The sequence below is a fragment of the Psittacula echo genome (genome assembly GCF_963264785.1).
Source record: "Psittacula echo genome assembly, chromosome: 1".
NCBI classification, from domain to species: domain Eukaryota; kingdom Metazoa; phylum Chordata; class Aves; order Psittaciformes; family Psittacidae; genus Psittacula; species Psittacula echo.
This window is the reverse complement of record NC_137735.1, coordinates 86,154,936-86,179,396: the sequence shown is the minus strand read 5'-3', so window position 1 is coordinate 86,179,396 and position 24,461 is coordinate 86,154,936. Positions and strand designations below refer to the sequence as shown.

The 24,461-nt window shown below is 44.1% G+C and overlaps 1 protein-coding gene across 4 annotated transcripts in view; it reads right to left on the bottom strand.

The window, feature by feature from the left end:
- The window catches only part of TCF20 (transcription factor 20), a 61,979-nt gene extending 37,772 nt beyond the window's left edge, over window positions 1–24,207 (bottom strand). For all 4 annotated transcript variants that reach the window (XM_080613373.1, XM_080613375.1, XM_080613376.1 and 1 more), the window contains exons 1-2: window positions 24,106–24,207; window positions 606–6,242 (exon numbers count right to left, since the gene is read on the bottom strand). In XM_080613373.1, the coding sequence (XP_080469499.1) occupies window positions 606–6,242; window positions 24,106–24,123 (5,655 nt within the window). In that variant the 5' untranslated portion in view covers window positions 24,124–24,207. The remainder of the gene's footprint in view (window positions 1–605; window positions 6,243–24,105) is intronic.
- Window positions 24,208–24,461: the final 254 nt, after the last annotated feature.

The window sequence follows — 24,461 nt, the reverse complement described above, 5'->3', positions numbered from 1 at the left end:
GCAATCACAGAACAACTTAAGCTGGAAGGGACCCCTGCTGAAAGCAGAGTAAATTCTGAAGCTAGATCCAACCTGAGAGGTAAAGTGGGTTGGTTATGGCCTTGCCCAGTCACACTCACGCAACTCCAAAATTCCACACCTTCTGTCGTTCCCTGTCCCTTCAATCCAATGTCTGACCACCTTCACTGTGAAGGTTTTTGCCTAATATCAAATAGGAATTTTCTTTGTTGCAATTTGTGTCCGCTGCTACTTGTCTTTTCATTGTATGACTCCAGAAAGAGCCCTCAAGAATGTTAAATATGTAACAGGATAGAATAAAGAAAGGCAGAGGGAAGGAGGGGGAGAAAGGAGATCACTGTAATCATCAGAAAGCCTTTAGACATCCAGAACATTTAGTAAGTAAGGAGAATCCAGCTTTTTGATGCCTGAAAAATCTACCTGATCAGGTGTGGCAGAGATCTAAACAAGGTCATCAAAAGGACATCACTAGAGATATACTTAAGATGAAAGATGATTGTTTAAGACGAGAGAAAAACAAGAAAAAAAATGGTATACCTATTGCAAATGGAAAAAAATCATTACATATAGCAAGGTTAGGTACTCACCATCTCTTTTGCCATTTCCACAGCTTCCTGCAGCCCATAGAGCCTGCCACAGACCAGGTAGATTCCATTGGCCCAGAGAATACAACCCTCATGGACCCAAAATTCATTGCTGTCAAGAGGTAGTACAGGAATATGTAACTCCAGCTCAGTGCCACCTTCTGAAGTGGGCATAGACGGTTTTGAGTCCAAAGGAGTCTTTTCACCACCACTGCCACCATCAGTGGTTGCCTTTTTACAAGCAGATCCCCTTGAAAGTGACCGAGAGGCTCCGCTACAGTCCTCAGAGCGGTGCCGCCTCTTAAAGCGGGGATGAGCAGCTAGGCTTCTTTGTTCTTTCTGTTGTTGCTGTTCCTCTTCCTCTTCCGTATCCGTCTTGGAGCCATTAGCAGCACTTTTGTGCCGTACCTTGACCTTGCTCTGCATTTCTGTGGCCCTCTTTGGAGGTGGGTTCTTGGGCAAGGTGGCCGCATAATCCTGGGGGTAGAAAGGGCCAAAGAGGTCACCCATGTTACGATAGTTGGCCCATTTGCCACACAGGCAGCAAACCAGAGGCCCTAAGACAGAAGACTCTGTTACCACAGGGCCTTGCAGCACAAAAGTTGAGGTGGGCAGCACCTTGCTCTCCACATTGCTAGGAGGTGGTGTTGAAGACCGCTGTCCTTTCCGACCTCTCACCAGTTTGTTCTGCTCTTCTTCCTCTGCATTAATGATTGTGCACACAGCGCCTAAGTCACACTTGTTTACCACGTGAATATAAGGGAAAAAGAACTTATTCTTGGAGTCAGCTTTATCTACAGGCTGGGTAGCATATTTAAGCTTGATCTCTGGTTCTTGAGGCTCCACAATCGGAGCAGCCCGTCTAGGCTTCCGCTTCCGTGGCTGTGCTGCAGGTTTTCTCCTCTCCCTCCTTTGCCTCTTCGGCTTTGGCTCACCAACAACTTCCCCTTCTGAAGACTGCGAAGGTACCGGTGGGGGTGGCGGCGGTGGGGGCAGTTGCTGCTGTTGCTGCTGTTGTTGTTGCTGTTGCTTCTTCTGCTTGTTTACGCTCCCAATTGGCCTCCCCTTTTTCTTTCCAGAGGGAAAATACCCCTTTGGAGGGAAACCATCTGGCTTGGGCGAAATGTTTGTCACATCTCCATCTTTTTCCTCAGACTTTGGATTTGGTTCAGAAGTAAACACACTGGAAGGGGAGATCGGTTTTGAGTCAGGAAAGGTCAGAGTTCCAGCTCCGCTTACAGATCCCTCCGACCTTCCCTGACCAAACGACTTCTGAGAAGATGGTGCTGCTGCATTGGGTCCTGCTCCTTCTTTACCAACACTGGCAGTTTCAGGGACCTTTTTCTTGTTTTTATCATCCTCACTGCTTTGCCACTCTTCTGAGGATCTTGGAAGAGTTATTTCACCAGTTGTGTCCTGGCTGGCTGGCCCCACTTGATCTGACACGTCTCCTTTTCTCTTTTCAGCCTCTGGTCCATGTCCAGTCATATTTCCTCCTTCAGGTCCACTCTTAAGGGACAGGATGTCATCAAGAGTGACAGTATCTGCACCAGTTTCAGCACTGTTGGTAGAAACGCTTCTCCTAATATTAGGAGATGTAATTTTTTGAACAATAGCTTCCAGTTTTAATCCTCGCCCCTTTCTCGGAGGCAATATTTTGGTCTTAGCCGGGCTTGTGAGGGAAACAGCAGGGCAATTCCTGCTATCAGGACTCGGCAGATTCTTGAAGGAATCTCCCTTTGCAACCGACTTGCCAACATCTTGGCTTTGAGATGAATGGGCGTAGGAGTTGTATGTTTTATCAGCTCCTTCTTTTGCTGAAGTCATCAGACGCCCTTTATCTTCACTGCCACCGTGCTTCATGTCATGTGGCTGTCTTTTGGTAGGGATAGGCGAGATGAAAGAACGGACTCTCCTCCTCATAATTAATGGATTTTGAGGAGACTGGTCTTCCTGGCCAGGAAGCCTAAGCATGGCATTGCCTGGCTTGGGCAAATCTGTAGATTCGTCTCGTCGATGCCCATCGCTTTCTTGAGGGCAGTATCTTTTTTGATTGGGTCCAAGAGGGCCACTGCTTTTGGCAGGAGAAGTTTGCCGAGAGAGGTCCCAACCAGATTCATGATGCTGCAACTTCTGGCTGCCATGTTTCAGTTCGGTACATTTGCTCTGAGTACTGTCACTCCCCATAACACAACGGCCAGCTTCCTGGCTTCCAGTGTCATGGTAAGAGCTACCCTGAAAGTACATCATTCCGTCCTTGTCATTTTTTACAGGACTCCTCACTCTTTCCAGAAACTGCTGCTGTCTTGGGCTTTTCCTTGCTCCTTCCTGCCTGTGCTGAGCTGCAGCAATCACACCCTGAGCAGTGCTGCTTGCCCAATCTTTGTACTCTTCTTGCTGTTGCTGGTACATCTGTCTCTTGTAATGGTACTGGGAATTTAAACTCTGGTTAGGGTCACTGAAAGCATGAGGCCTAGCATTTGTGTGATATGCTGAAGCCAAAGATGGGGCTTCTGAATTCTGAGGGTAAGCAGAATGCAAGGAAGCCCTGTTGACTCTTTCAGACAGCGTCATATGTGGGTTCATGTGATGCAGATCTGTCCCTGGACCTCTGCTTCTGCCTGGTGACATTTTCAGCTTATCAGCAAGATCCTGAAACTGAGAAGGTGATTTGCCCCTGCTGCTTCCAGTTCTGCCAGGTCCTCGTCTCATCTGCATTGATCTGCTGTCCTGCTGGGGAATGTAGTCTGGAGCAGCATCGGAAACTGCAGCTCCAGGGCTAGCGTTGCCTCGGAAAGATTCATGCTTGATGCCAGCAGGATGACAATGGTCTCCCGTTTTTTTACTATTGAGACTAGCAGAGCTCTTTGACTGTTCAAAATCTTCTTCCTTTATTTGCCCACTGTGAGCCTTCATCTTGGTTTCCATGGATACTAAACCACCAGGGAGTATTACTGACTGGCTCAAGCCAGGGGCAAGACGTTCGCTCCTTCCACTTCTGCCCTCAGGACCCATGTGCCCCATTGGGTGAGGGCCAGGATCTCTGACAAGCTGCCTTAATGGAGATATGTCACAGATCACTGACCTCCTCTCCGAGAGTGTCCCCCCTTCATGGGCAGACGACTGAGACTCCACATCAAACTTTCTACCAATAGGGTAATCGGCTAGATTTATCTGTTTCATATCAGAAGCTGCACTGCCAGACTTCCTATCCCAGGGACCCCAGTGAGGGCTTTCCAGGAGAGACCCCGTGCTTTTGTTTAAGAGGCCTCTATTGGTCAATTCATTGGTTTGACTGATTAAGATATTAGGCCTCATGGCTCCCTCCAAACTCCCAGCCATCCCAGAATGCTCTTGTGCGTTCCTGGAATACCTTCTGTCTGGATGGTGGTGGTGGTACCCCTGTAAGACCTCCTGCAGGAGGCTGGGAAACTTCTCATTCCGGCCTTTGCGCTCACTGTGCCCTGGAAAATCCAGTTTTTCTTGACTAGAAGGATACTGTGGAAAGCCACCGATATTTCTCTGTATACCTGATCCTACGTTATCCTTGTAACTGTACCTTAAACTGCCAGGAGATTTGGAAGGTTCTGTTCTTGCAGGAAAATTTGGCCCAACAACTGCATGACCAGGCTGGCTGTTCCCCTCTCCATTATGGTTAGTGTTATCTCCACTTTTGCTCCCTTTGCTTCCTCCTTGAGTTTCTGGCTGCGTCCCTGCCTGCCCAGCTTCTTTTGCTCCACTAGCACTAGCTGGTGCCTGAGTGGCTGTGGAAGCATCATCCTGTGCAGGTTTATCTAGTCCACCTGACTTTTCTACTCTTCCTGTCATGGCTTCCCGGGAGACAATCACCCCAACTGCCTTTTCATTCACTTTAGGGGCATTTTCTACAGCCACCACAGCTTCCTTCGTGCCAGGGGAGGCCACATCTTCCCTAGCTGCAGGGCTGCTGCTGAGTTTTGACGGCTCATTCTGAGAGCCCTGTGCTGGTGAGGAGTTGGATCTCTCTAAGTTACCCCCTTTGTAAGTGGTGTCTGAGCTGGTGCTCTGGCCACTCAGCTGTCTCACCCTTTCCCCATGATCCTCTGAACTACTGGAACAGCCACCATCAAGGGACTCTGCTAGGGGAGACTTGAGCTGCTCCTCTGCCTGGGAGGAGCCTTCTGAGTTGGTGCAGCTGTCAGCCTTCTTTGAAGAGGATGACCTTTTGGAACTTTTCTTCTGAGGTGCCAAGGCATCTGAAAGCAACATGTGCTGGACAGTGTTGGGCAGATTGGCCACTTGAGAACTTAGAGCACTCAGGCTGCTCAGTCCTGGATCTGTGAGCCTTTTTTCCTGCAGTCCTTCCATCCCAAACCCCTTGAATCCTCCTCCATGAGCATTGGGGCTTGGCATCATGGATGGTGTAGGACTCAGCTGAGGCATCATCTGCAGGATTCGGTTTCTAGAACCTATGGACATGTTGCCTTGCCCACACTGGAGATTATCTCCACCTGGCATGAGTGGAGAAGGGGTAGAGCTGCAGCTTGGAGATTGAACCACAGATGCAGCAGGAGATGGATTAGAGATTGGACTGAAGTTTTGGTGGAATTGCATTGGTGACCTTACAGGAACTTCGGTCTGGCTGTACTGTCCCACCTGACTTTGAAGAGAGAGCTTGGTGGCAGTATTTGAATACTGCATTACATGCTGAGGTGGATGCTGTTGCTGCTGCCCCTGCTGCCCACTTTGGGGCAGCTTTGACTGCTCAAAGCTTTTCATTGGTTGAGTCTGAAAGCTGTAGTTTGACTGGGTCCCATATGCCTGTGCATTGGAACCCACAGCATGGCCTTCATACTGCGAGCCAGAATTCACGCTGTAGCTTCCGTCATAATTCTGTCCTGACTGGCCAAAACGCTGCGGGGATGGGAATGAGGAGGAGGACGACGACGAAGGTGGCTGATAGTGTTGGCTGAACTGACCCACTCGTAACTGGTATCCAGAAGCAGAGGAAGGCAGGGTGGACGGACGCTGCATGGGCTGCAGGTGTGAGGTGCTAGAAGCAGACTGGCTGGAAGCCTGGGGTAAAGGCTGATGAGACTGATAGATCTGCTGTCTCAGCTGCTGCACTTGCTGCTGGCTAGAAGCCTGCTGCTGATACTGGGAGCTCCCTGGAGAAAAAGGACCAGTATAATCCTGTTGATAGTGGGATACACCCCCAAGGGTTGAGTGCTGTGTCTGAAACTGGCCCACATGTCCCTCACTTCCATATTGACTCCCAAAGCTACTCCCTTGAGGGGGGCCATAGCTCTGTACTGGTCCAGAAGGCCTGCGCTGAGGTGGCTGCTGCCCTCCTGACACTCCTGGATCTTTATTGGCAGACATATAGTAAAACTCTCCTGTTTCTTTTCTGAAACCTTGATAACTCTGATGGCCAGAGCTTTCACCAGGCATTGCTGTAGAGGCTCCTGTTGCTCCACGACGTCCACTGCCGGCACCTCCTCCAAAGCTCTGGAACATCTGGGCCTGCTGCCGGGGGCTGAACTGCTGCAGTCGGGATGAACTGTGCACTTCCTGCGGGTAGCTCTGCTGGTTTCCGTGATAACTATTTTGCTCCCGAAAGGACTGCATGCTGTTCAGCAGCCAACAAACAACTGCAAAGACCTACATGGGGAGAAAAAGAGAAAAAAAAAGGTATAGCATCCACATCTCCCAGTCACACCGACACCACTGCTCAATTTCATTGTCTTAATGGCTATTAAAATCAAGCATTTGTTTCCTACATCAATGTGTATCACCTCTCCTTGCAGCTTTCCACCCTTCTAGGTAGTGCAAGTAAGAGGCTTTCAAGAACAGAAGTCACTAGCCTACTACCAGTTGGAACACATTTTCAGCATTACTAATTCCCTGCAGGCGTTTACTAACTGTGCCTGTTTATGTGCCCCTGAAGAAACAAACTTCCAACAATATTTTTACAAAGCAATGAAGAACAATCCTCACCCTACAGCTATTTTTCATGGCTAATACTGGTAACAGCAATCAAGCATTTGCTACCACATTTAAAGATGCAACAAGAACCCTGCCACACTTGAATCTACTGCAGGAATTATAATCCAAGGCCCATAGTTCATTTTGGGAAAGATCTCTTTTAGAAAACAAGATACAACTGATCAAAGCTCAAACCAAGATACTAAAATTAAAGGATTTATGGGAGCCTATGAAAGAACTGGCACTAGCATGCCCAAAGACACCTGTTCCATGCTCTGTTCCTGACTGCCCGCGGAACTCTTTGGTGAAAAGGAACATGGCAAGACAACACATGGTACCTGCCCCCATGGAAAGTCAGAACAAGTCCACTCTTCTTCGAGCAGAAGGGTCTACAACTTCCATCTCTTGGGACTTTTATATTAGCCTGAATGACACGTAACTGAAAACATTTGTCAGACAAAATACATACTCTGGAATACCATGTATAACCATCTACATTTACATAATCAACTCTTAAGCAAATGCACTTCAGGAAGGCTCTTTATGTACTTCAATTTATTTTTCAGTATGTGGAATCATAACTCTTCCTTCAAGGACTAGCCTTATAGCTGCAAAATTGTTTGGGGATCCTGGCTAGCCCCTTTGTAAAAGCCTGACACATCACTATACACATTAAGTATGCTAATGAACAAGTAGATGCATATACCCTGTCATTATTATTATTTAAATAAATAAAAACCAATAAACAGATGAGAAAAACATTAAATTTCTGAAACACCTTATGGTTTTCTCTTCCTGAAAACAAACTGGATAAAGCCACCTGGAGAGAGTCCTTCCTTTAAACAGAGGTTAAGACAATGCTCATACTTTTCCAGGAAACAGAACACTGACTCCTCAGATTGGAGACTTCCTGGAAGACTTGAATTACGTTTTCTTATTTAGCCATGTTTTTGCTTACCACATTCAACTGAACTCACTTAGAATTAAAGCCTAGTTTTGCACCTAAAAAGTTTTGTTCAGGTAGATCAAAGAGCCCCAAGAAAACAGGCACACAAATGACAAGATGCAGGTGATGTCTGGCATCATGCTCCTTTCCCATCTGGCTCTCAACATATATTTTAATGAATACGTAAGTTAGATACAGAAAGCTCTAACTCTGCCTTTAGAGTCATTCAGAAAGGCACCCTGGTTATAGCTGGGTTTCTACAATCATGTGCTACAGAACACACACGCAAAAAAACCCCATGTCTCCACAATCCCTCTCTGCTAACTCAATGGCATCTTTGTGTTGCAGCCTTGGTTCATGCAGCTTGATGTCCACAAGAATATTACTGAAACATCTACTAGAATCAGAAGATAACTTTCAAATTGTTAGTAATTCCAATTCTGTCTTTTCCCTTCCTGAAAGCCAACTTTACTGCTGTTATTATTTTATACTCTTTTAAGTACCATACTGTAAGAGAGGTCTGCTGTTCTGCTGAAATTCCACTGTTACAGCATTTTAAAGACTACATATACCACATAAGTAACACTTCTATGAATGCCAATCCAGTTTGGGCTTCTTATGGAGAAACCCCTCCTTTCTGCCAATTGTTCCCTTTGATGTTTCATCAGTCTGAAGCTTCTGCCCTCAAAACTGGGATACCTAATGCAAGGTTTTTTCTCCCTTTTTGTATGACTTAATGTTAAGATGAAAAATAGGACCAAATAATAAAAGCAGGGAAGAAAACATACACTGAAATAAAAGGGAGTAACCAAAATAAGAGTAGGAGAACACTTACTGTAACTGGCAGATGTTAGAAAGCAGCTTCTCTAGATAAGCAGTTTGGGAGTTTGCAGTCAGCAACATTCACGTGCTACGGAGACAATGTGCACACCCTGGCAGTCAGTGCTCTGCATCCTCTTCTCATGAAAGCAACATTTCCACCCTCATCAAAGCCTCAGTCTCTCCCAGAATCTCAGCCTCATATTTAAATGACTTTACTAAAGCTTGCTTTGCATAGTCTGAACGAGGCCTCAGGAAGTCTCTCCTGCACTACATCATACAAAAACTTTTGTCACTGATGATATTCATTCTTCTATAATACTAACAAAGGGTTGAAAACTGCTAACATACTTTAACAACAGTAGAAAACATCCTTAAGACTTCCTCACTATTTTAATCTCATAATGGAACAGAAACAGCAGCAGGTGTTGGAAAATACCTTTAGAAACACAGATCCAGTAAATCATAGAATCATAGAATAGTTAGGGTCGGAAAGGACCTTAAGATCATCTAGTTCTGACACCCCTGCCATGGGCAGGGACACCTCACACTAAACCATGCCACCCAAGGCCTCATCCAACCTGGCCTTGAACACTGCCAAGGATGAAGCACTCATAACCTCCCTGGGCAACCCATTCCAGCGCCTCACCATAGTAAAGAACTTCTTTCTTATATCCAAGCTAAACTTCCCCTGTTTAAGTTTTAACCCGTTACCCCTTGTCCTGTCACTACAGTCCCTGATGAAGAGTCCATCCCCAGCATCTTTGTAGGCCCCCTTCAGATACTGGAAGGCTGCTATGAGGTCTCCACGCAGCCTTCTCTTCTCCAGGCTGAACAGCCCCAACTTTCTCAGCCTGTCTTCATACAGGAGGTGCTCCAGTCCCCTGATCATCCTCATGGCCCTCCTCTGGACTTGCTCCAACAGTTCCATGTCCTCTTTATGTTGAGGACACCAGAACTGCACACAATACTCCAAGTGAGGTCTCACAAGAGCAGAGGGGCAGGATCACCTCCTTCGACCTGCTGGTCACGCTCCTTTTGATGCAGCCCAGGATACGGTTGGCTTTCTGGGCTGCGAGTGCACACTGCAGCCGGCTCATGTTCATTTTCTCATTGACCAACACCCCCAAGTCCTTCTCTGCAGGGCTGCTCTGAATCTCTTCTCTGCCCAACCTGTAGCTGTGCCTGGGATTGCTCCGACCCAGGTGTAGGACCTTGCACTTGGCATGGTTAAACTTCATAAGGTTGGCATCAGCACACCTCACAAGTGTGTCATGGTCCCTCTGGATGGCATCCCTTCCCTCCGGTGTATCAGCCAAACCACACAGCTTGGTGTCATCGGCAAACTTGCTGAGGGCGCACTCAATCCCACTGTCCATGTCACCGACAAAGATGTTGAACAAGACCGGTCCCAACACCGATCCCTGAGGGACACCACTCGTTACCGGTCTCCAGCCAGACATCGAGCCATTGACCACAACTCTTTGAGTGCCACCATCCAGCCAGTTCTTTATCCACCGAGTGGTCCACCCATCAAATCGATGTCTCTCCAATTCAGAGACAAGGATGTCCTGTGGGACAGTGTCGAACGCTTTGCACAAGTCCAGGTAGATGATGTCAGCTGCTCTGCCCCTGTCCATCAGTTTCGTAGCCCCATCATAGAAGGCCACCAAATTGGTCAGGCAGGATTTCCCCTTAGTGAAGCCATGCTGGCTGTCACCAAGCACCTTGTTGTTTTTCATGTGCCTTAGCATACCTTCCAGGAGAATCTGCTCCAAGAGTTTGCCAGGCACAGAGGTGAGACTGACTGGTCTGTAATTCCCTGGGTCATCCATTTTCCCCTTCTTGAAAATGGGGGTTATATTTCCCTTTTTTCAGTCATTGGGAACTTCACCTGACTGCCATGATTTTTCAAATATGAAGGCCAGTGGCTTAGCAGCTTCATTCGCCAGCTCCTTCAGGACCCGCAGATGGATTTCGTCAGGTCCCGTGGACTTGTGTACGTTTAGGTTTTTAAGATGGTCTTGAACCAGATCCTCTCCTACAGTGGGCCTAGGGTCTTTAGTCTTACAGTCCCTGCATTGGTCTTCCAAGACTTGGGTGGTGCAGTCAGAGCCTTTACCAGTGAAGACCGAGGCAAGGAAGTCATTAAGAACCTCAATCTTTCTCCAAATCCAGGGTAACCTGAGGCACGAATTTCTATCCTCCATAATCTCATGCAATCGCAAAATATTTACTGAGTCCAGAAGACACATACACTAACTCAAAACATGTTTTTATCCTTCAGTTTATTGGGGGTTTGTTTCTTCGGGGTTTTTTTAATCTTGGATTTTATCTTGACAAATAGATGAAAAATTTTCATCCACAGAACTTAAATCACTGGTGCCCTAAGCAAATGTGTTCTGTGTTCATGTCTCCTACAGAACAACACTTGCTCTGAATATCTCACAAGGACCTTGAGTAACACAACAGTAGAATAGCAACCAATAAAATAAACGAACAAAAGAAAAAAAAAAAAAAGGGCATTTCATTAATAACAGGAGTAAGAAAAGACAGGAGGTGTTTCACTCCATTACATCATTGATAACTTAAGACATAGAGCACATTCCTGTCATTAATGTACTATAAATATAGGACTATTACAATTACTATAGTAATGATCTTTGTTAATAATAACAGCCCTGTAAACTGCTTAGATCTAAGTGCTATGTTCTCAGAAAACCACTGAGACTAATTCCACAGGCAAGCCCTGTTAATAAAATATATTCAGATAGATGAGACCTTCGAAGTCTCTCTCGATTCACAGGAAATAATATATCTATTTGATTAAATTCTTCCTGGAAGTCTTTAAAGAAAACATTTTCAGCTTGTACATTCTCCTCCACATGCAGGAACTCTAGAGAACGATATACCAGCTGGTGACTAGAGACTACAACACAATCATGTAGAACTCCATAATGGTGGCATATATCTATAATCCTACCCCCAGCAGAAGAGGACAAGTCCCACTTCCAAGTGCTCCATCAACATCCACAAATTACACACATCTACAGTACCTTCCAACTCACACAACAAAAACCAACCAAAGCCTTCCTCATTTATTCAAAGGGAAGGTAAGATTCTGACACCGCTTTCACTACTCCAGTGTCACACCTACACTGTCACTACATGTGCATGTAGCTCTCATTAAGGCTTTGTGATTCTCCTCAAGTATTTATAGTCTGCAGCTCTAGAGCCATCTAAGCATATCCACCTAGAGATTACAGAGTACATTCACTACCCTCAGCAGCTTCACTCTGCTCCTACACATTTGTTTCCTCCCCAGTAGCTCAGTACTCAAAATTTGCCTTCAACCCGGTAGGAACAAAGGGAGCATGTTACAAGCTTGTGTGGCTGATAAAGAAACATCCTCGCTTATGAAATCACTGCACAGAAGTCACGACTAGAGAGAACCATTAGGTCTTCTTATCCCTATCTCACTTGGACTTATTTGTGAAACATCTAAAGTTATTTCAGATGGTCTTTAAACCTGCCTTCTCCATGTGAACTTATTTTTAAGCACATTTACAATGCAGATTTTTTTCTTAATTGTCCAAAACAGCCTTGTAGAACTTACGTTAACATAGGAGTTCCTCAAAATATGGAGCTACTGCATTGTGATCCTACTGTGAGCAAGATTATCAAATGGTAGTCAACAGCATGTAAGCATCTTTCAACGGTTCCTGCATGTATATGAGACTGCCCCCAACCATTGCTGCTTAACAGCGTTCATCAGTACTCCCACACCAAGACTACTGTGTGAAATGATCTTCTGCAACATACTGTGCTAGGTTTTTTTAATCCACATAAATCTTGAAAGCTTTTTTGGTCCCAATTACCAAGGATTGGACAAATACAGGACAGCTGCCCAGATCTTCCCACGTAACACTGATGCCTGCATAGTAGTGCATCATTACAGACAGACAGCTCAAAACAAGCGAGCTAAAACCCAAAAATACTGTGGGGATATGCTTAATTCTTAATGATAAGCCTGCAAAGGAGCAAATGAAACCAGCATCACTTAATTCTCTAGGACATAAGTGAGGTCTTTCTGCTTCGCTAAATTTTCTTTAGATTTGGGTTGACTACTGTGACCCATCTGTGCAGAGAATTCTCAGGCAGCAGTCAAATGTAATATATTTTCGGTGATCTGTCAAAGACCTCTCACTTACTAGCATGCTTATCAGGAAAGAAAATGTAGTTACAGGCAGGTGACAAACAGTAAGATAGCATTTGCCACAGCATAAAAAAAAAAAGTACATGAACAAGTGGAGTTTCTCTAGAGCGCCTAAGCTTCTGATTAAAATACTTCTTTGCTAAATGCTGTGCAAATAACAAAGATACACATACATCTCCATAGCCATTTCTAGTCATAACCCATACAAGATGCAAAATTTATCATTTTTGTCCTTCCTCACTGTATCTTCTTAAAGTAGCAGAGCACACCCACAACCAAACCCCATCAAGCCAGAACTTGAGTATGAGCAACTCAGTGGCATAATTTGTGAGTAAACAATCTCCAGTGTCTGAATTAAGCCTGAAATATAGGAAAAGACATTTCCATCTACTGAGTGTCATTTCCATCACCAAGGCCAAGTTTCTAACCCTCATTTTTGCAGGTATAGAGTTATTTGGATGCCAGAGAGGGACTCTTCCTCAGGGACTGTAGTGGTAGGACAAGGGGTAGTGGGTTTAAACTTAGGCAGGGGAAGTTTAGATTAGATATAAGGAAGAAGTTCTTTACTGTGGGGGTGGTGAAGCACTGGAATGGGCTGCCTAAGCAAGCTGTGAATGCTCCATCCACAGCAGTGTTTCCAGGCCAGCTGCACAGGCCCTGGGCAACATCGTCTAGTGTGAAGTGTCCCAGCCCATGGCAGGGTGTTGGAACTAGACGAACTTAAAGCACCTATATATGTAGTTATTACACATGCTTAAGTGTCTAATAATAATATATATTATCAACATGTCACTGCTAATGCTGATCTTGACAAAACCCCTAAATTTTGTCCTGCCCAATGAAAATCTTCATCAAAAAATTCCTCAAATGAGTTAAAAGTTTGGCCAAGTGGTTGTAACCCATTTCCATCATCTCACAGAGACACTATGCCTTTTCCATTAAAACATCTGTACAGCCTTTTAGAAAGTCAGTCTGTATGAGCTTAAATCCAAACAATTAAGGAACTGGTTCTCACAGAATGGGCAAAGGATAGATAAGGATGGCAGAAAGAACACAGTGCGCTTTGTCACTTGAGAGAGAGGAATGTTCTGAGGATTATTGTGCTAGATAACATCTACATTCACTTCTTATTTCATATATTTCCCTAAGTGGCCACAGAAAATTTTACTAAGCCTGAGTCATTCCATCTTCCTATCTCACAGGGGAGACGTGAGCAGATATACTCGTAGTATTATATACTGCTACAATAAAAGGCATCATATAAACAAGCGACAACAAAAAATAATCAGCATTTTGCCTGTGGCTATTATTTGACTGCCCATTTCTTCCTCCACTCCCAGAATTGACAAATAAATAAATAAATAAATGTGGACGATACCAAATTAAAAATACCCAAGCAGATTTTCTGCATCTGCGTTCCTTACTCACTATAGAACTCAAATACTAACTCCAGTTTAGCTCTGCACTTTGAGTGAAGTGTACTGTTAAATTACTATTCTTAAACATGAAGAAATAAGTGACAGGAACAAAATTTTCTTATAAGCTGGTATTAAAACATGCAGCTCTAGACATGTAACTCATGATCAAAGTTCAGCAGAATTTTATGTGATTTTATAGATCTCATTTTCACAGAATCATGGAATGGTTCAGGTTATTACTATGTCATTGGTCTCTGTCTCAATAAACATTACAGATGCACTTAAATAGCTTTCCGAAATCCACCAACTGATTGCTGAAAGTTCTCTATCTACATTTCTAATACCACTCTTTTAATAAGAACCTATGCAAATCAGATTCCATTTCAGGTTAAAGATTAAACCAATAATTTTGGTTTCACATATAGGGTCAGTCCTCTATGCACTAGCTGAAGAGGTCCAGCCTCCTGCATGGTGCTAACACAGGCAATCATGCAGCAATCCAGCTCAGGGAACCAATATGGTTGAGAAGTAATTCTGCAAGGGAGAAAAGCCATTTCTGAACTGACAGATCCATTCACTGTATCGTTACACAAACATCTGTACCAGCAAAACGGACACAGCAGGAACTGCTTAAGTGGCATGGCTACCGGAGTGCACTTGAAAGCAGAAGTTCGTATTTAAAAGGCTCTTTATCTTTATACAACAGTCAAACAACCCTTCCCACCATCAAAATGAAAATAATGCTGTACCTCAGCTCTCGGTTTCTTTTCTCCAAGCTGCAGATCAGCTCACTGTACATCCTAATCCAATTCACTAGTTTTCTGAAAAGTCTGGCAACTCACTATATGCCTCTTACTAAGAATTGACCTGTGTCCCTATCTCCACTGTCCCCAAACAGTCAAACATCGTGTCTGCTTTGGCAGTACAGCAATATCGGACCAACCATTTCAAGGACAATTGCTGGTCTGCTCATCACCTCCTCAGACATACGGGATAGGAGGTTCAGCAAAGGCATCACAATTCTCACCATCTTTCAGTTACAAAACTGATGACAGTGAGAAGTCAATTATTAATTGCAAGAGGAAAGCAGAAAAGAGTGAGCAGGGCTGCCAGGTTCTATCCAAGAATCCGTGTTCTAGCCAAGGACCAAGGGTTATGTCCAAGCTCCCATTTACATAGCAGACATTAATGCAGTACCAAAAATAGTCAGAGGCATCCAGCAGTAAACAAAAATAGTGTGTTAGAGGTTGGTTTTTTTAATTAACTTCTATGATTTGTTCATACTAAGAAGTAGCCCCTGCCTTTAAAATCTTAAAAATCTTTTCAAATTATGGAAACTTGCTAAGATGAATACTTAGGTCATATTAAATATTACCTATAATACATGTCTTTCTTTTCTATTCAATGCAGTCTATACAATTAAGTCTTTGTATTCTATTGTACAATGCCTGGTGCAATGAGCCTGTAACTAAGTCTCCTGGGAACTCCTCAAGGCAAAAACTCTATCAGTTACATGCAAGTATTATTACGATATAGGTTAGGCACTGTATATAAGAATTAAATTCATTGATCAGGATAAAATCATTGTTGAGGATAATACCACCTAGTTACATGATATGCTATAAAATTAAAGTCAGGTAGAAATATAACCTTGATCTACTTAAACAAACTGAAGAACTGCCATCTAATTGCAGAAAAGCCGCATCAAATTTATGTCCTCCAAACTTCTTTCAGAGCTTTTATGCCTTGAAGACCCAGGGAAATCCTGCCTGACCAATTTGGTGGCCTTCTATGATGGGGCTACGAAACTGATGGACGGGGGCAGAGCAGCTGACGTCATCTACCTGGACTTGTGCAAAGCGTTCGACACTGTCCCACAGGACATCCTTGTCTCTAAATTGGAGAGACATCAATTGGATGGGTGGACCACTCGGTGGATAAAGAACTGGCTGGATGGCCACACACAAAGAGTTGTGGTCAATGGCTCGATGTCTGGCTGGAGACCGGTAACGAGTGGTGTCCCTCAGGGATCGGTGTTGGGACCGGTCTTGTTCAACATCTTTGTCGGTGACATGGACAGTGGGATTGAGTGCGCCCTCAGCAAGTTTGCTGATGACACCAAGCTGTGTGGTTCGGTTGATACACCGGAGGGAAGGGATGCCATCCAGAGGGACCATGACACGCTTGTGAGGTGGGCTGATGCCAACCTTATGAAGTTGAACCATGCCAAGTGCAAGGTCCTACACCTGGGTCGGAGCAATCCCAGGCACAGCTACAGGTTGGGCAGAGAAGAGATTCAGAGCAGCCCTGCAGAGAAGGACTTGGGGGTGTTGGTCAATGAGAAAATGAACATGAGCCGGCTGCAGTGTGTGCTTGCAGCCCAGAAAGCCAACCGTATCCTGGGCTGCATCAAGAGGAGCGTGACCAGCAGGTCAAAGGAGGTGATCCTGCCCCTCTGCTCTTGTGAGACCTCACTTGGAGTATTGTGTGCAGTTCTGGTGTCCTCAACATAAAAAGGACATGGAACTGTTGGAACAAGTCCAGAGGAGGGCCATGAGGATGATCAGGGGACTGGAGCACCTCCTGTATGAAGATAGGCTGAGAAAGTTGGGGCTGTTCAGCCTGGAGAAGAGAAGGCTGTGTGGAGACCTCATAGCAGCCTTCCAGTATCTGAAGGGGGCCTACAAGGATGCTGGGGATGGACTCTTCATTAGGGACTGTAGTGACAGGACAAGGGGTAACGGGTTCAAACTTAAACAGGGGAAGTTTAGCTTGGATATAAGGGAGACGTTCTTTACTATGAGGGTGGTGAGGCACTGGAATGGGTTGCCCAAGGAAACTGTGAATGCTCCATCCCTAGCAGTTAAAGGCTGGACTGGACAGAGCCTTGGGTGACACGGTTTAGTGTGAGGTGTCCCTGCCCATGGCAGGGGGGTTGGATCTTAAGGTCCTTTCTGACCCTAACTATTCTATGATTCTAAAATAACACAAGAAATCTAGCTATACCACTTCCAAGTTTCACCAGCCAAGGTTATCATTCTTCCTATCAACTTAGCACTTCATTTCCCTAAAGTGACACACATTTACGAGCAATTTGGGTATGGAAGGTCTGCAAATACTCTTGCTGTGGAAGACTTGAGAAAAAAATACAGTCAAGGCCATATCTTGTTTACCAACAGAATAATAGGGGAAAATAAGGTTTTTCTCTAACATAAAAAAGAAGTGGTTAAACTTCCTTAAAATTCCTTCACCCTCTGGATTCCACAGCACCTGCCTCATGCTAAAGCCAAAAGCTGGAACAGACCCACTCCTACAACTGAAGTGTTCTCTCCTAAAACAGATTAGCAGGGAGAGGCTACAGCCACAGATCCAGGGAGACAGAAGAACAGTTCAGATTAATACAAAATAACTCCATTATATAAAACCTCACGTAAGTGATTCAACAAAAAGACTACTTCTCCAGCAGCACTATTTTAAGGAGTTCCTCCCCCCTCCTACCTCCCCATCCCTAAGACTCTCATTCCCACCCCAGCACTACAGGTTTTCTTTGGGTTTTTCGGATTGGATTGGTTCCTTCAACCATCTCATTATGCATCTCCACTGTTGTAGTGGCATAACCAACAGACAGATGACAGAGAGGAGGCAGCATACTGCAGTGTTGGAGCAAACAGTTAAAAACTTAAGTTCGGTTTTGGGTTGGTTTTTTTTTCTAAATTCCTGTATTACTAAGCCTTGGACTAAAACACTTGAATTGTTTGACTCTCACCAGCTCCCCCCATGGAGTCAATCAAGCCTTCCAGAAGGTCTCTTTCCATGTCAAATTTATGCATATAAGGTGATGAAACTTCTAATACACCTCAGTTAAACATCTGAAACTATATGGTATAAACTCAGGCCACTGTAACCACCAAACAAGATACTGTATCCTGTTACTTTAACTCCACTCTCCTAAGTTCTGCTGCCAAAGGCTACTACAACAGTAGTCAGACCACACCAGAGCCACAAAATTAACTTGAAAGAGCTTAAGGAGTTCACAAAAATGAACAAGCTACAACTGCAGATGTTCTCACAACTGGGGTCTAAAGCTTTCTCCACCCTCAAAAGATTTCAGCATCACCACAGTGATAGTGTCAGGCAGCATTTGAGGCTGTTGATGGAGACACACTTGGAAAACTGATGGACAGAGTTTCTGCTGCATATATTCCACCTTGTCTCTAGAGCATATATCCTGAAGAAAGCCAGCAGTTGAAAACAAAGAGGAGGGATGAATTCAGCATCAAAGGACAAACACATCAATAAATACAGATTATTGGAGGATAACAAAGGTGCTGCACTCTGAGCATACCACTGGGGAGAAAATAAAAACCAAAAACAGATCCAGAAGACTCTACTGTTTCTTTCTCCATCCTGCCTCCCCTCAAGAAGAAGCTACACAAAGAAGGACAATTAACATAAACCATACATGATGGATTATAATCATTCCATAATGCTAATGTGTTTCTAGAGTTCTATTACAAGAAGACGAGATACTGTTTCCTCTCTTGTTCTAAAACATCCAAACATTCTATGAAACACTGAAAGGTTTGCTACCTTCTTTCAGCTAGGAAGGTGACAACAAAGACAAGTCATTGACTTTTCCCTTGAGATTTGCTTCTGATTTAAATTTTACTCTTGCCAACCAACTGGGCAAAAGGATCTTGCTTCTTAGCTTATTTCTGAAGAACAATGTTCATATGGAGCTAATTAGGACAGTTTTCATGAGCAAACACCCTAACAACAGCTTTATAAACACTACAGCTCTGTGCAGAAGCAAGAATCTTTACTTCCTAATTCCTCCTCCTGTCCCTGTTTGGGAGCTTCTTGACCCTGTTCTCATTAAGACAAGAGATGCACTTTCTCCCAGTGAGCCTGACTGAGATTCACTCAAATCATCTTTTTTCCACCAACTCTGAGAGGCTTTTTAGTAGGCTGTAGAGTGTACATACAGTTACCCACCTCTCCCCCCCTTGTCACTTTCAGCAGCTCTGTTACATATCCACACTCCTTTGGTTTTCCAAAATTCCACCTTTCAAACATACAGCAAACTATGTCCCTGGAAGGCAAAACTACAAGGAAACAAATACACGACAAGTCAAATTTCTATATCCAAATTGCAGGATGCTGCCATTACTCAAAAAAAACACGTACTCAACTGAGTAGTTTTCAAGAAAGAAAAACCGTTTTGTCTCTGATAACAGGAATATGAGAAGATACCAAATGCAGAAAAGGCATAAGATACCAAATGTAGAAAAATACCCCAGAGCAAAAAGGAGTTAAGACCAGAAGGCAAGAATCACAACACTGCTCCTCAACTGCAGTAAACGTGATGCCGCTCAAGTCAGAAGTGCACAGATGCAAAACACCACACTGCAGAGGAAGCCCCTGGGTCATCACCAAAGCCAATCCACAACCACAGCTCTCAGTGAAGTTCTCTTTATGCACCCTCACAGGAAATGTAAGACTAAGAAAGGCAAAGAAAGAATGTTTCTCCATTACAATGCAGTGATTTGGAGAGAAGGGGAACATGGATAGCACAGTTCAGGGTTTTTTTCATGCAAAATAAATAGCTGTCACTTTGGAGCGGTTCTCAATTATGCCTCTGCTACTTCCACTCTCCTGCATTACAGAAGAGAATCTGCCACTCACTCAGCAATGCCCAGCTATACAAAGACAATCTGCTACCTCCTTCTGTAGCAATTCTGCCCAACTCATTTCACTCACTGCCTGCTAAGTGTCTATGCTACTTTTCCAGACCTATCCAAAAGACCATGTAGCAATACCCACAAGATATGGTCAGGATCAAGATGACCAGAAAATCTGATGACCACATTTCATGCAAACATACTGGAGAAGGGGGAGAAGGGAAACCTCTCCACTTCCACATGCATGAAGAGAGAGAGGGGAAACTTTAGCGGCAAACCAAAATGTACACCAAATGACAGAACACTGCTGACTTTGCTTACCCCACCCCCCCAAGGCAAGATGAGAAATGAAAGACATGGTAACACAGAATTACTGAATCATTTAGACTGGAAAAGACCTATAAGATCAAGTCCAAACGCTACCTTAAGCACCACATCTACATGTCAACCCTTCCAATGAGAAAATGTTTCCTAATATCCAATCTAAACCTCCCCAGCACAACTTGAGGCAATTTCCTCTCATCCTATCATTTGTTACTTGGGAGAAGAGACCAACATTCACCTCACTATAACCTCCTTTCAGGTAGCTGTAGAGAGCGATAAGGTCCTCCCTGAGCTTTCCCTTCTCCAGACTAAACACCCCCAGTGCCCTCAGCAGTTCCTCATCAGACTTGTGCTCCAGACCCTTCACCAGCTTCACTAGATCTGCTCCAGCACCTCAATGTCTCTCTTGTAGTAAGGGGCCCAGAACTGAGCACAGTGTTTGAGGTGTGGTCTCACCAGTGCCCAGTACAGGCGGATGATCACTGCCCTGGCCTTGCTGGTCACACTAGGGCGGATACAGGCCAGGATGCTGTTGTCCTTCTTGGCTGCCTAGGCACAAGCTCCTCATGTTCAGCTCCGTCAATCCGTGCCCCCACGTCCTTTTCCATAAGCAGCTTTCCAACTTGGAGCATTGCATGGGGTTGTTGTGACTCAAGTGCAGGACCCAGCACTTGACCTTGCCGAATCTCACACAACTGGCCTTGGCCCATTGATCACTTTGTCATAGAAGGAGATCAGGTTGGTCAAGCAGGACCTGACTTTCATAAACCCATGCTGACTGGACCTGACAGCCTGGTTGTGCCATATGTGCCACGTGATGGCACTCAAGATGATCCGCTCCATAGGCTTGTGTGTATCTAAGTGGTGTAGCAGGTCACTGACCATTTCCCCTTGGATTATGGGGACTTCTTTCTGCTCCCCATCCCCATCTTCCAGCTCAGGGGTCTGGGTACCCAGGGGACAACTGGTCTTACTATTAAAAACTGAGGCAAAGGAGGCATTAAGTGCCTCATTCTTTGTCACTATGTTTTCTCCCACACCGAATAAAGGATGGAGATGCTCTTTAGCCACCCTCTTGCTGCTAATGCATTCATAGAAACATTTTTGATTGTCTTTTACAGCATTAGCCAGAGGAAGTTCTAGTGGGGCTTTGGTCCTTCTAATTTTCTCTCTGCATAACCTCACAACACCCTTGCAGTCCTCCTGAGTTGCCTGCCCCTTCTTCCAAAGGTCATAAACTCCGTCCTCACCCTCCCCGAGTTCCAGCCAGAGTTCTGTTCAGTCAGACTGTTTTCTTCCCCACCAGCCCAGCTGTCGGCACATGGAGATGCCCTGCTCCTGCACCTTAAAGATTTCCTTCTTGAAGAAGGTCCAGCCTTCCTGGACTCCTTTTCCCTTCAGGATTGCTTCCCAAGGGACTCTGTCATCCAGGTTCCTATACAGGCCAAAGTCTGCCCTCCAGAAGCCCAAGGTGGCAGTTCTGCTGACCCCCCTCCTTACTTCTCTGTCATTTTGTGATTGCTGTGCTCAAGACAGGCTCCAACCACCACATCACCTACAAGTCCTTCTCTGTTGAGGAACAACAGGTCCAGCGGGCACCTTGCCTAGTTGTGTCACTCACCAGCTGTGCCAGGAAGTTACCTGCCACACACTCCAGTAACCTCCTAGGCTGTTTCCTCTCTGCTATATTGTTATTTCCAGCAGACACTATAATGCTGATTGTACAGCATTCACTACATTTATGAGATAACCATTTACATAAATTAAAAAACCAAAACACAATCAACCAAACATACATACAGTGATGCCACTATTCCAGGACTACTTATAGGTAACACTGTTGCACAAATGCAATCTCATGGAAATTCAGGTGTACCCAGGTACTTGACGAAAGGTAACAGCAGACGGCAGGTATTGAATTGGAAGCTGACTGACAACATTTCACTATGGTATACAATGGTTTATTCGTTTAAGTTCTGGCCGATGTGACAGCACATATTTTTCTTTCGGCTCATAAGTTTTAGGTATGTTTTCCTAGTCATTAGCAATGTTGCATACGGACACAAGCCATCTATAGTCTGCTATGCTAATACCAAGTATCTAGTTCAGTTCAAAGCTATTACAAAGGCAGAGTTTACAGCACATGACTTCTACAGGAAAAGGGATATGAACAATACTCCCAATAAACTGTGTTAAAGCTTCTAGCCTAGCAGCTCCCCATACAATTTCTAGCTAAGTACTAAGGCTCTTATCAGAACTCATCAGAGAGTTCTGTTTATGACTTGCAATTTACTAGGAATTACATGACCGAGTTCCTACTAGTAAAATACTCCAAAATAAATCATCATATCCCAGCACAGAATACACCACAATTCCATACGTAGTTATTGGTATGAACACAGACATGCTGTACGCTCATGGAGGTGATTTTCCCAGCTTTTCTTTATTTGTTGCATTGCAACACAGCCAAGAAATAGCAGGCTTCTCAAATGGAGAACAGATCAAATCCAAAAGGGACTCAAGGCAGGGCTCTTAGACAAAGAAACTGGGAACACTTTCTTCACTCTTCCAATATTATCACCAGTTACAACCACGAGTAAAAAGAAACACAAAAAGCACTGGGAGAAATACAGGCATGTTCACTGTCACCAGATCGAGTCAAGAGGATGCTTGTGCTTTCTTCTACAATTTCTTAACTCTGTTCTTGAGGAATCACTAGACAAAAGGCAGGAAAAAACAGGAGGTTTACTGCAACATGAATGTTTTGTTGTATCCAGGTCAAAACAGAAGTTTGACTGTTTGTGGTGTTGTTCACAAATGCAGCACAAGTTCAAGAGTGAGTAAAATTTAATTTTCATATTTTTTGTCTTTAAAGGCAAATGGGCAGCGTATCACAGACTCTAGAACACCCTGGACTGATCTGATCCTCCACAGGGCTTAAGAGGATGCACATTTGATTACGCATCAGCCTCAACTTTTGAGTCTTCTGGTGTGGCTTCCTTTCCCCGCTCCCCTCCCGCAATTAAATGAAACCTGCATACATACATAGTGAAGGAAATAATTTGCTTTTCCAAGTGTCCCAAACCAATACGTAACTTAGATGTACGCAGCAGCGGGAAGGCTCAGCTGAAGAAATCAAAGAGTAGTGACACAGATGCACCAGCAGTACATGGCCAGAAGACAGAACCTTCATCTCCTCCAGTCAGTCAAGACTTAAGTCTAGTCAAGGACTCTAAGGAAGGGGACCGTTAAATAAGCTTGATAGAAACAGAATCTCACATTAGGATCCCATTACCAGAAAACAGCAGCCTCTTCTGCATGATTTTAGAGAAGTACAAACCTCTGCTGACATTGTGTGTGTCCTCTATCAGGAGTACTAAACAGCTTTCTACAAAGAAAAATCATAATCTACATAGCATATCATTATTATTAGAGTTAGTTAAAAATACTTAAGACTATTTTTTATTTTACAAGTGCAAAAGCAAGATCAGATTTTTTTTTTGAGAGACAGATCTTGCCCAAGATAATCAAGAAAAAACAAAAAAACCCTCTTGTTATTGGACAGCAGTTTAGTTACTTGAAAGGGAAGAGTTGGTTGGTCTCAGTCCAGTCTCTACCAACAAATCAGCATGCTAGTTGGCTCTTCAGAAGCTTCTACATAATCTTTTCTGTCTCAGAGGCCAACTGCAGGATTAGGTAACATGAATTCTCACCCAGGCAGTTACGGTACATACTGAAGCCTGAGAAGGCAGTGCTGCCAAAACCACCTCGAGATCTTTGAAAGTTGTCAGAACGCAGGTTCCAAAAACATTAGTCTAATACCATTCCTAAGTATAAAAAATAATTGAACAGGGTATGAAAAAAATAAATACATATTTTAATTAAAAAGCCACCCCACCCAAACTGCGATCTGGCATACCCTACATCAAAAGGCAAGATATGCATAAGCTATAAACTCTTAAATATATCCTTATCTCAAATTATAGGGAAGCCAAGCAAGCAGCATGAAATTATTCAAGTTTATTACATATTATGCCCTCATTCCAGATAGCAACCTGCCAAGCTAGTAGAATAGCAACAGGAACTGTGCAGTACAATTCCTATGAAGAGACCTTTCCAAGAGCAGCAGTATTACCATTTTGCTGTGCTTCATGGGTGGTTTAGTTAAACATGACCTAAAAAGGAAGGGAGAAAAGGGGTATACAATGATTTTCTTTTTAACATTGTACCAAGAGCCCAAAAGGATGACTTTTCACACATTTCCACAACAGGAAGGGGGGGGAAGGGGGGAGGAAAGAGGAAATCCCAAACCTACATATTGCACTCTTTTTCCTACAGACTTCATACACATATCAATCATAGAGAGAACCACATTAAGAACTTTCTTACTTACACTGCTTTAAGTCTTTATATTTAATGTGAATGTCCTTTAAAATATAGTAAAGAGGTTAATAACTTCACAGTTCTTCAGCTGAAGGTTAAGGAAACAAC